Consider the following 14,743-nt stretch of genomic DNA (forward strand, 5'->3'; position numbering starts at 1 on the left):
TTGCGGCTCAGGAATGTCACAGGATGTTCCTCACCCTCCACTACTTGGGACAGGACAGCCCCTAAGCCCACGTCAGAAGCGTCAGTCTGCACAATAAAGGTCTTGGTGAAGTTAGGGGTGATCAGTACCGGTCCCTCGCACAAAACCGTCTTAAGTCGCTGAAACGCCCCCTCAGCCTCTTCACTCCACTTTACCATCTCCGCCCTGCTACCCTTGGTCAGGTCAGTCAGGGGTGCCGCTATGGTAGCAAAATCGGGGATAAATCGGCGATAATAGCCCACTATGCCTAGGAAAGCCCTCACTTGCTTCTTGCTCATAGGTCGTGGCCACTGCTGGATCGCCTCCACTTTATTTACTTGGGGTTTGATGACACCTCGCCCAATACGGTACCCCAGGTAACGGGCCTCTTCCAGACCCAGTGCACATTTTTGGGGGTTTGCTGTCAACCCTGCTGCCCTCAGGGAGTCTACCACTGCTTGCACCTTGGCCAGGTGACTCTCCCAATCGTTACTATAAACTATGATGTCATCCAGGTAGGCCGAGGCATATCTCCGGTGAGGTTTTAGCACGAGATCCATTAACCTCTGGAATGTGGCGGGAGCCCCATGTAGCCCAAAGGGGAGTACCACGTACTGAAAAAGCCCGTCAGGGGTAACAAAAGTGGTCTTCTCTTTGGCCCTGTCAGTAAGGGGTACCTGCCCCTTTCGTCAGGTCAAGGGTGGAGAAGAACCTAGCCTGTCCAAGTCGTTCTATCAACTCGTCAACCCTGGGCATGGGATAAGAATCAAATTTGGACACCTCGTTCAACTTCCTAAAACCATCAGGTTTGGGAATCAACACAATAGGACTCAACACAATAGGTCTAACATCTGCCTGACTTCTTCGGATATGGCAAGCCGGCGCGCTTCAGGGACCCGGTAGGGTTTTTGGTGTACCCGGATGTGGGGTTCGGTTATGATGTCATGCTTGATGACTGAAGTACGTCCCGGTAACTTAGAGAACACATCCACATTTCGGAGCACAAACTCCTTCGCTTCCTGAATCTGGGCCCTGGAGAGGGACTCCGAGATCCGTACTTCAGGCACCTTGGCATCGGGTACACCTACCTCCGGTGTCCCCTTCTTGGGGACAGACGCTTTTTCTACTCCCACGGCCATCAGGGACTCTCTTTCCCTACATGGCTTTAGGAGGTTCACGTGGTATATCTGTTCGGGTTTCCTCCTCCCCGGCTGAGATACCTTGTAGGTTACCTCCCCCACTTTCTCCATGACCTCATATGGTCCTTGCCATTTTGCCAAGAACTTGCTCTCAACGGTGGGCACAAGAACTAGCACTCTGTCGCCTGGGTTAAAGGTCCTGAGTCCGGCTGACCTATTGTAGACCCTAGACTGGGCCTCTTGTGCCCTTGTCATGTGCTCCTTTACAAGGGGCATTACCGCCGCTATGCGGTCCTGCATAAGGGAGACGTGTTCTATCACACTACGGTGGGGGGTCCTCTCCTGTTCCCAGGTCTCCTTGCAGGATCCTCTCTCGGGTCTTCTCAGCACCTAAGTGCCCTCCCAGCAGTCCTCTGGTTGTAGCCACTTCCGGACAAGATGGATCAGGTCATGCATTTGGGAGCGTGGGGGTAGTTTTTCTGAGTAAGCCCACTGGTGGACCCGACTGGAACGAACTTGAATGGTGACCCCAAGACGAGCCAGAATCTCGGCCTTTAGCTGGGGGTACTCACGGGCTTCCGTTTCACTCAGGTCGTAGTAAGCCTTCTGCGATTCGCCTGTCAGGAACGGTGCCAGGACATCTGCCCACTGCTCAGCCGGTAACTCCTCTCGCTCAGCTACTCGCTCGAACACCGCGAGATACGCCTCCACGTCGTCAGTCGTCGTCATTTTTTGTAAAGCCTTTTGTACTGCAGCCCGTGCGGAACGCTGGGTACCCTTGCAAACCAGTATGGGACCCCTCAGTAGTCATCGCTTGTGGTGCTGCCATAACGCCAGAAAATTTTTCCATCATCAGCTGGAACATGGCTCGGGACTCTTCCTGTTGTTGCTGAAGCATGGCTTGCTGCTGGCGGGACCTCTCCTCCTGCTGCTGGAGCATGGCTTGCTGCAGCTGTCGATTGGCCTGGGACTCTTCCTGCTGCTGGCGGGACCTCTCCTCCTGCTGCTGGAGCAAGGCTTGCTGCAGCTGTCGATTAGCCCTGGCCTCCTCTTGCAGGTGTTTAATAAAGTCCTCCATCTTGGCTTTATCCTGCACTTTGCCTGCTGCTTTCACCCAGGCCATGCAATGTTGCAGGATGTAGCCAGCCTTTCAGGTGTGTGTCTTTTTTGAGCTGCCCGCATATATACATATCCGCACACCATCTGTGGGAGATTTGGCCCAGTAGAGACCGTGGTAGCGGGGTGCTGTGATGCAGTTCACGACAGTGACACCAAAGTACAGTCCAAAACAGGTCTAGCCTGTGTTTATTTCAGCAGGAATCAAAATAAAACAGCCTTCACATTCAGGCATCAAAACAAAATAATATCCTACCCGTCAGGGTGCTAACTAAACAATGGTTCTCTGACTCACCACTAACAAAATCACTTGGCTGCTCCAGGCACAGAGGTCAGTGCTGTGTGCTCTCCAGCCTCCTTCCAGAGAGAGACCACATTCTGAGCTCTGCTGAGCGGCTTTATTAGCCTGATTGGCTGTTCCCACCACCTGTGTCCAAGGTGCTGGACAACACAACCTCAGCACTAAGGCCTTGCATAATAGCAAAACCTAGGGGAAACATACCGCCCATCCACAGTTAACCCCTTCAGTGTCTCACAGCATGTTTTATATATATCTATAAACCAAGCTAATGAGATTACAAAGGTCACTTTCAGACCTGTTGAATATGTGCACCATTGTATTAGCAGTGCTATAATGGAACCTTCTCTGGTTCATCGGAATTTTAATAAAATTGAAAACTATATTCCGGAATATGTGCGTGTTTTCTCATGTTGCATGCAACTTTTTGGACAAGTTATGGGTGGTGTTCATATGTAGCCACATTAGGCAATTAGGATTGAATGTGCATTTCATAAAACAATCACTCAACACATAAAAATTGTTCTGGGTGGGAGATAGGAGAGTGTTAATATAATGAATAGTTTGGGCTTTCTAAAATTCAGCTTCAGATAAAGTCAACATTTACTTTATCTGGGTAAGAAGCTAGTGGAGGAGGACCAGGGCAGGATTAAGATTGGTGGGGACCCTCGGTAAAAAATCTGGTGTTGGTCCCCCACAGAATATAGTCCATACAGAGTACACATTAAGCATCCATGTAATAGGTAGGGTCCCCCCTTAGTCAGTAATCCATGTAAGACAAACCCTCTTAGGCCTCATGCACAAAAACATAAAGGGAACCATGATCTGGCTGCTGTAGATAGATGCCCCCAGTAATTCATAAATATGCAGCCCCCAGTAATTCATAAATGTACATCAACTGTGATTAATATATGCAGCAGACCGGAAATCCATAAATGTACAGCCCCAGCAATAATATATACAGCCCCCAGTAATAATATATGCATCCCCAATAATTAATATATGCAGCACACTGGAAATTCATAAATGTACAGTCCCAGTAATAAAATATATGCAACCCCCAGTAATTCATTAATGTACAGCCTCCAGTAATTGATACATACAGTCCCCCAGTAATTAATAGATATACAGCCCCCCCCCCCCCCAGTAATATATACAGTCCCCAGTAATAGATAAAAAGCCCCTAGTAATATACAGGCTTCCCAGTAATATATAACCCCAATAATATATACAGCCCCCTAGTAATGTATACAGCCCCCTAGTAATGTATACAGCCCCCCAGTAATATATACAGCCCCCAGTTATAAATTGCAGTCTCCCGTAATGCTTAACAAGCCCCCAGTTATAAATTTGCAGTCTTCCGTAATGCTTAACAAGCCCCCAGTAAAATAAAAAATCTTTACTCACCTTCTCCCCTTCCCACAATGCACGGCAACCTCCTCCTCTTTTAGGATGCAGTGGTGCATTTGTGTCTGTGGTAAAGCAATAAACACAGCACACAGGATGTCGGCATCCTACTGCAGGCGGCACAGAGTATGGCGTCATTGCGCCTCCGGCGCCAGGATGGCGACATCCAGTGCACTTTTTTTTATGGCTCTGCCATAGACACAAATGTACAGGTGGCAGCCTCTACCTTCACCTGTGGTAGGGCACATAGTGGGTGATTTGGGCGGCCATGCCGGTGCCCGATGCGCCCACTCTTGGGGGGGGGGGCGGCCATTTAAGGGCAAAGTGGTGGGGTCCTTGGGGAGGGCGCCCCCTAATAACCTGGTCCTGGGGAGGGCTATAACTTTGGATGCCAGGGATTTTTTCAGCTGAAAGCTGTAGCTGCTTCTAGGTGCCAGGTGCCACAGATATTAACCTAGAAACACAATTTTAGATTCATATGATTCAAAGTTATGGCTCATAGAATCCATATTATATGTCCTTGGCCATAGAAGTGTCACACTGTGAGCACATATTACATACATCCTTGGCAGTTAACAGTTACATGGGCACCACATGTTCATGTATCCTGCTTTTTTTTGGTTGTCTTTTTGTCCCTTTTTTCTTTTTGTTTATTTATCCCTAATACTATTGTTCTGACATTGTTTGTACTGTACTCTCTCTGCTGCTGTAACACTGTGAATTTCCCAACTGTGGGACTAATAAAGGCTTATCTTATCTTAATTTATCTTGTAGCAAATTTCATCTGTTAGCATTCCCTTTCCTGCAGCTCCCTCCTCCCTTATCATTATCCATGCTTCCTTCTGCTGACAGGCTGCATGGGGACACATTTCAAACAGCTTTAACTTCTGTACTATTGCACTACACTTTATAGGAAATTGACCACTTGAACAAAGCGGTTTTAGCCGAGCTCACTTGCCAGTGGCTGCATCTGTGGGGAATCCTCATTTTATCATCTTCTCTTTATTAGCCATAGGAGGACTAATTATAGCCTGGGGCACCAGAGATGAGCTCCGCCACTCCCTAATTCCCCAACTTCGCACACCTTATGCTTGTACAAGCCAGCTCTTGTACAGGGAAATGGGAGATAGGAAGAAGTGCATGCAAAGAGGTCTGGGATTCATTCTGGGACTAATAAAGATAAGATCTGTAATCATCCCAGATTAGTGATGGGAAGTCTGGCTCTTCTTAGCGAGCTTAGTGAGCTCTGCTCACTAAGAAGAGCTGACTCTTTTAGCTCCTGTATGGCTCCCTATTAAAGCATCCATACACAATCCATATATCATATTATAGGGGAGATTATCATGTTTAATATAATATAGGTTCAGGAGATATAGCCATTTAAAGTTAGCCACTGTCATGACATTTATTCATGTAGTTGTGAAGGGGTTCATTTAGTGCTTCTGACTCTAACTGTAACAGTGGATATCTCTGTGCCACCTAGAAATACATTCCTTGTATAGAGTATGAGGGAAATATATTTTGTTTTTAAATGACATCACAATTATTTTTCTAGGTGCCATAGTTTAGAAGATAGAGAGATTTGAAGTGTACCCCCTGAAATTGAATTATTTACAGAGCAGGGCTGATATTTTACCAGTACAGGTGGTCACCAACTTAAGGACACCTGATTTAGGCCCCTTCCACACTTGCGTTGCAGATCACGTCAGAGTCTGATCAGGGTGCGATCAGGGTTTGGTCAGTGAAAAACTGACATTTTGCATCAGAGTTCAATCAGTTTTCAGTCAGAGTTTGTTCAGTGGCTCAGTTTTTCACGCGCGTTTTCATTGCAATTTCAATGCGTTTTTCACGCGCAGAAAATGCGCGTGAAATGGACTCAGGACTGAGCTCTATCTTTTCTATGGCAATTGATGCGTGAAAAACGCATTGCACTTGCATTGCACTTGCAAGTGTCTCAGAGTGCAATGCGTTTTTGATGCATCTCCATAGACTTGTATGGTGCGTTTTTCATGCGCGTGACTTACAAAAGTAGAGCATGTCGAGATTTTTCACGATGTGCGTGAAAAAAAAGCAAGTCTGAAAAGACCCATTGGTTACAATGGGTCAGAGTGCAATGCAAGTTCTGCGATTCAAAAGCACGCACAGAAAACGTGCGTGAAAAACGCAAGTGTGGAAGGGGCCTTACAGACGACCCCTTTTTACATACTAATCCCCCTGCCCACTTTGACCTTTGGTGACTCAGGATGCTTTACTTTAGTTCCAGACTGCAATGATCAGCTGTAAAAAGTATCTGTAATGAAACTTTATGGGGAACATTTACTTACCCGTCCAGTCGAGATCCCCACTGTGCGCTGTCCGACGAAGATTTAGGTCTGCCGCGATTTACTAAGATCGTGCGTCCAATTTCCTGCATTTGTCGGGTCCGCCGGAGTTCACATTCCTTTTCCCGGTGCATGTGAGTGCTGATCTTGCGACACAATTTAGTTTTTAAGTTCCATGGTTTGTCCGAATCAGTCTGGTTGTCCGACATCCAAGCCCCCCGATTTGTGTTGCATGCAAGCCGGCGCCGATGCGCCATAATCCGATCGCATGCGCCAAAAACCCGGGGCAATTCAGGGCAAAATGGTAAAAAGTCAGGAAACCCGACGAAAATGTGGTGTTCGGACCCTTAGTAAATGTGCCCCTATGTCTGTAATCCTTGGTCAAATTACAGCAAAAAATTTGGAAACTTCAATTGTCACTGGGGCAAACAAACTGGAACTACAATTATAAAATAGTTTCAACTTACATACAAATTCAACTTAGGTTCCATAGGTTTGTTCTTATCTTGTATGTATTCTTGAAAAATAATGATACACTGATATAAGTGGTAGACTTCAGCATTTACCCTTGTGTTCAGTTCTCATTGAACTCTTATAAAGCTACCCACTTTGCAATAGTCCAATTGCCATATAATTTACAGTAATACTGAGAAGACAGATATAAATCCCCCTAACTATGGGAATGTATTGTCACAGGGAGGGTCACTGCCACCTACTGAACTATGAGGGCAGAAATATAGACTATTCTAAAGGGTTCACAAACCTTCAAGCACAACTTTTCATACATATTTGTTTTGTATTTATTTCTAGCTATCTTTATAATGTATATTCTGACATGCTCTGACTTAATACTCACATGCTTCTTGTTCCTGCTGCCACAGGTGCTGGTGCTTCTGGGACGTGCTGTCAATATATTCCCCTTGTCTTATCTGCTTAACTTCTTTCGAGACCACAAGATCACTCCAAAGATGATGTTCATCATGTGGTTCAGTGGTAAGATACTGTGCTGTTCAAGTAAAATTGAAGGCTAAATGACCAAATGACTCAACTATTGTAAATATGATACCTCGACACAAAACACACACAATGTGAAACTGATTAGCCATAAAACACAACTGTGTAGATCTCTTAATGAAATTCTCCTTATAATAATTTAATAACAAACTTCCATAAGTATTATTTATTTATAGATAACCATTAATTCCATGGTGCTGTACAATCAATTCTATTCTCAATTATTACATTAAGACATGAAATAATGCAGATGTTTTCAGATTATATTTGAAGACTTAAAAAGTGAGGAATATTTTGGTAGAGAGTTCCAGAGTATGTCCTGGAGATGGTTGTGAAAAGAGTGGATGGAAAAGGGTGGATAGACTGAAGCGGGCGGTATTGGCTGATTAGTTCAGAGATATATAAAACCTACAGCTTTTTACTGGTAGGTTGATTAGATTGTGAGCCCCATTGGAGACAGGGACAAATTTGGAAAGCTCTGTGAAGCTGTGTAATCTGTAGGCACTATATAAATAAAGAAATTATTATTTGTAAGTCATGGTTAGTATTTTAACCCCTTAGCGCCCAGCGCAGTACTAGTACGGTTCGGTTCGGCAGGGTGTCAGCGGTAATGCATGGGCTCCCATCACGGGTGTTTAAACTCGGTCAGCATTTAACTAGCCTGCCAGAGGTCTCTGCCCCATGATCAACTCCCCCCGCGCGCCGTCTTCTGGGGGTGCTAATCATTCCTATGAAAACCCTGGGGTCCAATCAATGCCATTAAAGGCAGTGCCATTAAGATGGCGTCTAGAATTTCATCTTATAGGCACTGTGTCAGTCTATGCATGTGCTTAGACTGACACAGCTAATACCCTGCAATACATCAGTATTGCAGGGTATTATCATGAACAAGCATTAAGATGATTGCTTGTTCATGTCCCATGGTGAAAATAATAAAAAGATTAAAAAAAAATGCTATCATATGGCCCCAATAATGAAAAAGCTAAAATTTTATAGACTACAAAGGGAGCTAATAAAACTAGAATCCTGGCAGCTGCAGGTCCCTCCTTCCCTCCTGCACTACGCTGTGCGCCCATAAAGCAAGTAAAGGCCACATACTACCTTCTTCAAGCATTATAAATTGAACGTTTCTATTGCCCATGACCTATCCTTCGGTAGGAAAGTGTTGTCTGCTGTTGTCCCCCCTAGAAATTTTCTCTGTTATTCCTCCTGTGGTGACACTGTGGAAGCGTAAGGGAATGATGAAAATTACACTTGCCGGTAATTGGATTTCCCTTTTACCCTCCACAATGGCATGGGATTTTCCCTCCCTGTTGTTATGGTATGTATATATAATATGTTCTTTTCTGTTGCTTTTGTGCGGAAGAAAGTTATGTTATATGGATATAAAATAAGCTGAGTCTAAGTGGTACCCGGTGTTCACCAGAGCCAGCTGCAAAGCGGGTTGGACTTGCTGCGCCGGCATAACACCAGGTCGCTCCGCAGGCACGACTTTGCTTGCGGTGGTGCCAAGGTGCGGTACAGAATCGCAAGGCAGAGACTGAGCTGAGCTGGGGTCAGGGAGGAGGTCAGGAAAGGCGGCACAGGATCAGAATCGGAGACGAGGCAGAAGGTCAGGACAGGCGACAGAGAATCAGAGTCAGGAACAGGAATCGAGGTCACAACGGGAAATCACAATTAACGAAAGGAATTAAACAAGGAAGCGTTCTCTAAGCCACAAAGCACAAAGATCCGACAGAGTGTGGGTACCGCAGCTGGAGCGAGGGAAGATAAGTGAGGCTACAGCTGGGCTCCAGTGGCACAGGGAGGCACAGGGGTGTGCCTCAGGACAAGGGTCATACAGCATTATTACATTACCTTTTCCCTTTTTCAGCAACAGATGCATGTACTTCTAAAATTCTGCAAAGTGAAAGTAAAAGTCTTTACTGCAGCTACTTCTACATCCAACCTTCATGCATTCTAATTAACCCAAAACACCTGCAAAGACTTCCTAAGCATTTAAAAGGTCCCCAAGGTTCCCAAGTAATAGGTGGAACAGGCACAAAAAATGGAAACTCAACCAAACTATAGAAAGCATAAAATTTATTAGCACATTACCCAGAGGAATAACAGAGGAAAAGGGACACATACATAGGTCTACATACACACATACCCCTGATGAAGCAAGGCAAAACATGTGTCAGGTGGTGTCCACTCTTGGGTCTGTCTATAGCTAACATTTCCTTAACCTCTGTTACTCCTCAGGGTAATGTGCAATACTTGTTTTTAAGCAAATACCTTTACTTATTCTCTTATTACCTTTACATTTCGTTATTTCACCATTGGTGAACTTTTTCTGTGTATGTTTTTTTTTTATTTATTTGTTTTAAAAAGTGTAAACACAGCAATTTACTCCATAGCAAGGCTTCTCTCAGTTTTACCATATTAACCCCTTAAGGACGCAGCCTGTATGTACGTTAAGGCTCGGTCCTTTTTTTAGAAATTTGAGCAGTGTCTCTTCCTGTGGTAATAACTTTTCAATGCTTTAAGATATCCCTGTGATTTTAAGACTGTTTTCTCGTGAGACATTTTAGTTTATGTTAATAGTGTCATTTCGGTGATCAGTTCCTTTTTTGGGGTATAAAAATCCACAAATTTAGTAAAAATTTGAAAAAATTACAATTTTCAAAGTTTCGATTGTCATACTTGTTAGACAAAAAGTCACACCACAATTTATTTTTGGTAGAAACCTTTTGCCATTGGTCTTCTTTTTATTTCCATTATTTGTTTTACATTTCCATTTTTTTTAATGGGTGTGAGAAGGTTTGAAGTTTTAGTAGCAACTTCAGTTTGGAAGTGCCCTATAACACCATTTTATGAACCTAACAGCTCAAATTATTCGAATCAGCATTTAAGAAGTCTTTATTATTTTTCCAGAAGCAAACAAAAATGGATTTGAAATTCTGAAATTTCAATTATTGATTGCGATTTTTCTCATTTATCCCTAAAATGGACACATTCAGAAGGAATTTATGGGGAATATACATGCCAAAATTTTTGCCCTGCTTCTTCTGAATACGGCAATACCAGACATGGGGATGTCAACTGCTGCTTTGTCACACAACGATGTCCAGAACAGAGTACTATAGCATTTTTGGAAGGCCAATTTGGCTGCAAATGTTTTGTGGTGCCACAGTGTAATTGAAGAGCCCATGAAGTTGACAGGCTGGGCACACAGCAGGGCTAAGAAGGGATGGAGTAAGATTTTGCTTTTGGAGTACTGATGTTGGGGTGCCCCTGAGGTACCAGTGCAATACAAACCCCCAAGTAGTGACCCCATTTTTGGAAAGGGCACACCTCAAAGAATTGATATAGGGTTGTATGAGCATTTTAACCCCTATGATGCACGCCCAAATGTAATACAAAGTGAATGGGTCAGTGTAAAAATTGCATTCTCAAATGTGTCATTGTAGTAACAAATGAAATCAGCCCAACTCATGCCACTGTGGATAAACACTGCAAAAATCATTCTGCGGGTTATTACGGGTATGGCAATACCCCATGTGTGGCAATAGTCTACAGGCTGGGGACACGGCAGGGCTGAGAAGGGACAAGCAAAATTTAGCTTTTGGTGCACCTTTTTACTAGACTGATGTTGGGGAGCCCCTGAGGTACCAGTGCAAAAGAAACCCCCTGAGTAATGACCCCATTTTTGGAAAGGGCACACCTCAAAGAATTGATATAGGGTTGTATGAGCATTTTAACCCCTATGATGCACGCCCAAATGTAATACAAAGTGAATGGGTCAGTGTAAAAATTGCATTCTCAAATGTGTCATTGTAGTAACAAATAAAATCAGCCCAACTCATGCCACTGTGGATAAACACTGCAAAAATCATTCTGCGGGTTATTACGGGTATGGCAATACCCCATGTGTGGCAATAGTCTACAGGCTGGGGACACGGCAGGGCTGAGAAGGGACAAGCAAAATTTAGCTTTTGGTGCACCTTTTTACTAGACTGATGTTGGGGAGCCCCTGAGGTACCAGTGCAAAAGAAACCCCCTGAGTAATGACCCCATTTTTGGAAAGGGCACACCTCAAAGAATTGATATAGGGTTGTATGAGCATTTTAACCCCTGAGATGCTCGCCCAAATGTAATACAAAGTGAATGGGTCAGTGTAAAAATTGCATTCTCAAATGTGTCATTGTAGTAACAAATGAAATCAGCCCAACTCATGCCACTGTGGATAAACACCCCAAACTTCATTCTGCGGGATATTACGGGTATGATAATACCCCATGTGTGGCAATAGGCTAAAAGATGGAGACACGGCAGGGCTCGGAAGAGAATGGTATTTGGAGCACAGACATTTAGATTTTTTTTTGGCATCATAAAACATTTGTAGATGCCCTTAGGGATCAGTACAGTAGAAACTCCTGAGAACTGATCCTATTTGAAAACTATACCCCTCCATGAATAAATCTAGGGGTGTAATGAGCATTTTAACTCCACAGGTGGACCCCAAGGATGATGCTTAATGGATGGTGCATAGTACAAATTATCCATTATGTCATCTTGTGCCCTGCTCCTGCCACGGGAGATAAACACCCCAAAAATCATGATGTGGGTTCTCCCGGGTGCGACAATACCCCATATGTGGCAATAATCTGCAGGCTGGGAATACGGCAGAGCTCAGCAGGGAAGGTGCGGCATGATGTATAAGCTGTGTGCATCAGGGTACAATTATATATCCAGGGACGTGTGGTATATCCAGAAACACTCCTTCATGCATAACCTTGGTTTCTCGGGGCACGTGTTACACTGGTAGATGGTTTGTTTTTTATGCCCCTTTTGAAACACACCCTGCATCTCTTCTGTGTCCTTCCCTTGCTGGCTGTTTGTGGGACTTCTTCTGGAAAGTACTGGTACAATGCGTGATGTGGCCTCCCTTCCAGACGAACTAGCACTCCCCCCTTCCTGGTCTCTAAAAATCAACTTCTTGACTACCACCTCTTGAAATTCCAGGAAAGTTCCCCTCTGGCCGGCACATTGTATGTAGCACGTAAGCATTATACAATGCCATCTGCATGATGTGGACGGCCAGCTTCTTGTACCAGACCCTCAACTTCCGCATGGCGTTATATGGCTGAAGTACCTGGTCCGACAAATCCATCCCTCCCATGTACCTATTATAATCCAAAATACAGTCCGGCTTGGGGGCTTCTGCGTCCCTCTTGTCCTTGTACCTAACACACAATACTGAGTGTTCGGCTCTCGTGCCTTCTGAGCTTTTCCCCTAGCAGCGACTTCAGGAGACCTCTCTAATTTTTCCTTACAGTGCCGGATGCCGCAGTTTGTCTGGAAGCGAGGCACTTGAACAGGGTAGTACTAGTATAAAAATTATCCAGGTAGAGGTGGTAGCCTTAGTCTAATAGGGGGTGCACCAAATCCCAAACTATCTTTCCACCTATTCCAAGCAAAGGGGGGCATTCATGGGGCACTATCCAAGAGTCCTTCCCTTCATATATCCTGAACCTAAAAGTGTACCCAAATGCACTCTCACACAGCTTATACATCTTCATGCCATACCTTGCCCTCTTATTAGGCAGGTACTGGCGGAGTTGAAGTCTCCCTTTGAAATGTACCAGGGACTTGTCCACTGATATGTGCCTCTTTGGAGTATACACTTCCAAAATCGGGCTCTCAGATAGTCTAATATGGGCCGGACCTTATACAACCTATCATAACTGGGGTCATCTCTGGGTGGGCAAAATGCAAAAACCTATGGATGGCTTCAAAGCCCATCCTACTCATCGCCATGCGGAACATCGGGGTGTGGTGTGGGTTAATGTCTGTGCTCCAATAGTCCCTAATAGAGGGCTTTTTGACGAGTCCCATAAGAAGTACTATGCCCCAATACTTCTCCATCCCTGCTGCACTAACAGGGCACCACCTGTGGGGTTGCAAATAAAAAGAAGTGGGGTTTTGGGCAAGATATTGTGCAGTGTAGAGGTTGGTCTGGGACAACATGAAACCAATTAGCTCCTCACTAAAAAAAAAACTTAAAGTAGTCCACTGGTCCGAGCCCTGCTGTGTCTCTGTGTATCCCAGTAGGTCCTGTGATGTCATCGTGTAATGTCACCCTGTCTCGCGAAAGGGTGACATCCTAAATCCAGATAGCGCTATTGTCCGATATATCAGACGCGGAGCGCTAAGGGGTGAATCTTTATTTCTTCATGTGTTTTTTATTATACTCTTCTAATTTACTGGCAGACTTGAACTCACTATCCATTGTGTTATATTCAATCCAAGTTCTCTCAATTGCATATTGAAGAAGTTGTATAGGCAATAATATTAAATTAATTGAATGTAGGTTACATAAAGCAAACCATTTTTGTACAAAAATCGGGTCATCTTAAAAGCATAGGACATAGGCTACACCTTCCTTTTGGGATTCTTTGAGTCTTCACATATTCAGTCAATATAAAGGCATGCAGGAACAAATTAACTCCAAGTTTCATCAATACTTCTCATTGTTTAACATGATCTTTTGTTGCTTTTACTTTCATTGTATTACAGCAAAACCCTGCTTCTTCTGCTTGCTGCAAAATCATTTTCCATTCCGTCTCGGTGAAAGCCAAAGTATCTGCTTTATTTTCAGCGACCATAGAAATTTCAGTAAAATTAGCCATCTCATGCTACACCAGTTTCAGGGAGCTAAAGAGTCCACAGTAGTCCAAAATTATCAACAAGATCGCTCCACAATAGTACTTAGTGTGAATGGTGGTCTATTCAACATGGTCTAATATTTTTTATCTCACAGTAATTCATTTAGAAAAAAAGACCATCCAAATTATAATCCTTCTTTTTTTATATATAAATATTTCAAAGACGTCCTGCCAAAACTGCACAGGAATTATTAGAGGTGATTCTTTCAATCACCCGAATAAAGGGACATGTATGTAAAGGGATTTTTTATATGTAATAATAATAATTCTTTATTTATATAGCGCACACAGATTATGCAGCGCTGCACAAGGCATGTCAAATTGGTCCCTGTCCCCATGGAGCTCACAAGCTAAACAACCTAAGAGTATGTTTTGGAGTGTGGGAGGAAACCGGAGTACCTGGAGGAAACCCACGCAAACACAGAGAGAACATACAAACTCTTTGCAGATGTTGACCTGGGTGGGATTCGTACCCAGGACCCCAGTGCTGCAAGGCAGAAGTGCTACTCACTCAGCCACCGTGCTGCCCTAATAATCTGTCATTTATATGCTGAAATGCCCTTGCAGGCAAGCATGAGTCGGCAAACCTCTGATTTGACTCAATGAACATAAGTGAAAGAAAGAAGAAGAGTGAAGATATCAGGCGATAACTTTTTGAGGCTGAGTATATTTCATGGTGAGCTTTCGAGAATACTAGTTCTATTCGTTATATGAACATAA

At 44.1% G+C, this 14,743-nt stretch overlaps 1 protein-coding gene across 3 annotated transcripts in view; it reads left to right on the forward strand.

The window, feature by feature from the left end:
• The window catches only part of SLC9A8 (solute carrier family 9 member A8), a 508,958-nt gene that overhangs the window by 376,455 nt on the left and 117,760 nt on the right, over positions 1-14,743 (forward strand). For all 3 annotated transcript variants that reach the window (XR_011847693.1, XR_011847692.1, XM_072110528.1), the window contains exon 13: positions 7,181-7,292. Coding sequence is in view for 1 of the 3 variants with exons in the window: in XM_072110528.1 (XP_071966629.1) it covers positions 7,181-7,292 (112 nt within the window). In the remaining 2 variants the exon portion in view is untranslated. The remainder of the gene's footprint in view (positions 1-7,180; positions 7,293-14,743) is intronic.

Source organism: Engystomops pustulosus, chromosome 6 (genome assembly GCF_040894005.1).
Source record: "Engystomops pustulosus chromosome 6, aEngPut4.maternal, whole genome shotgun sequence".
Classification (NCBI taxonomy): Eukaryota; Metazoa; Chordata; class Amphibia; order Anura; family Leptodactylidae; genus Engystomops; species Engystomops pustulosus.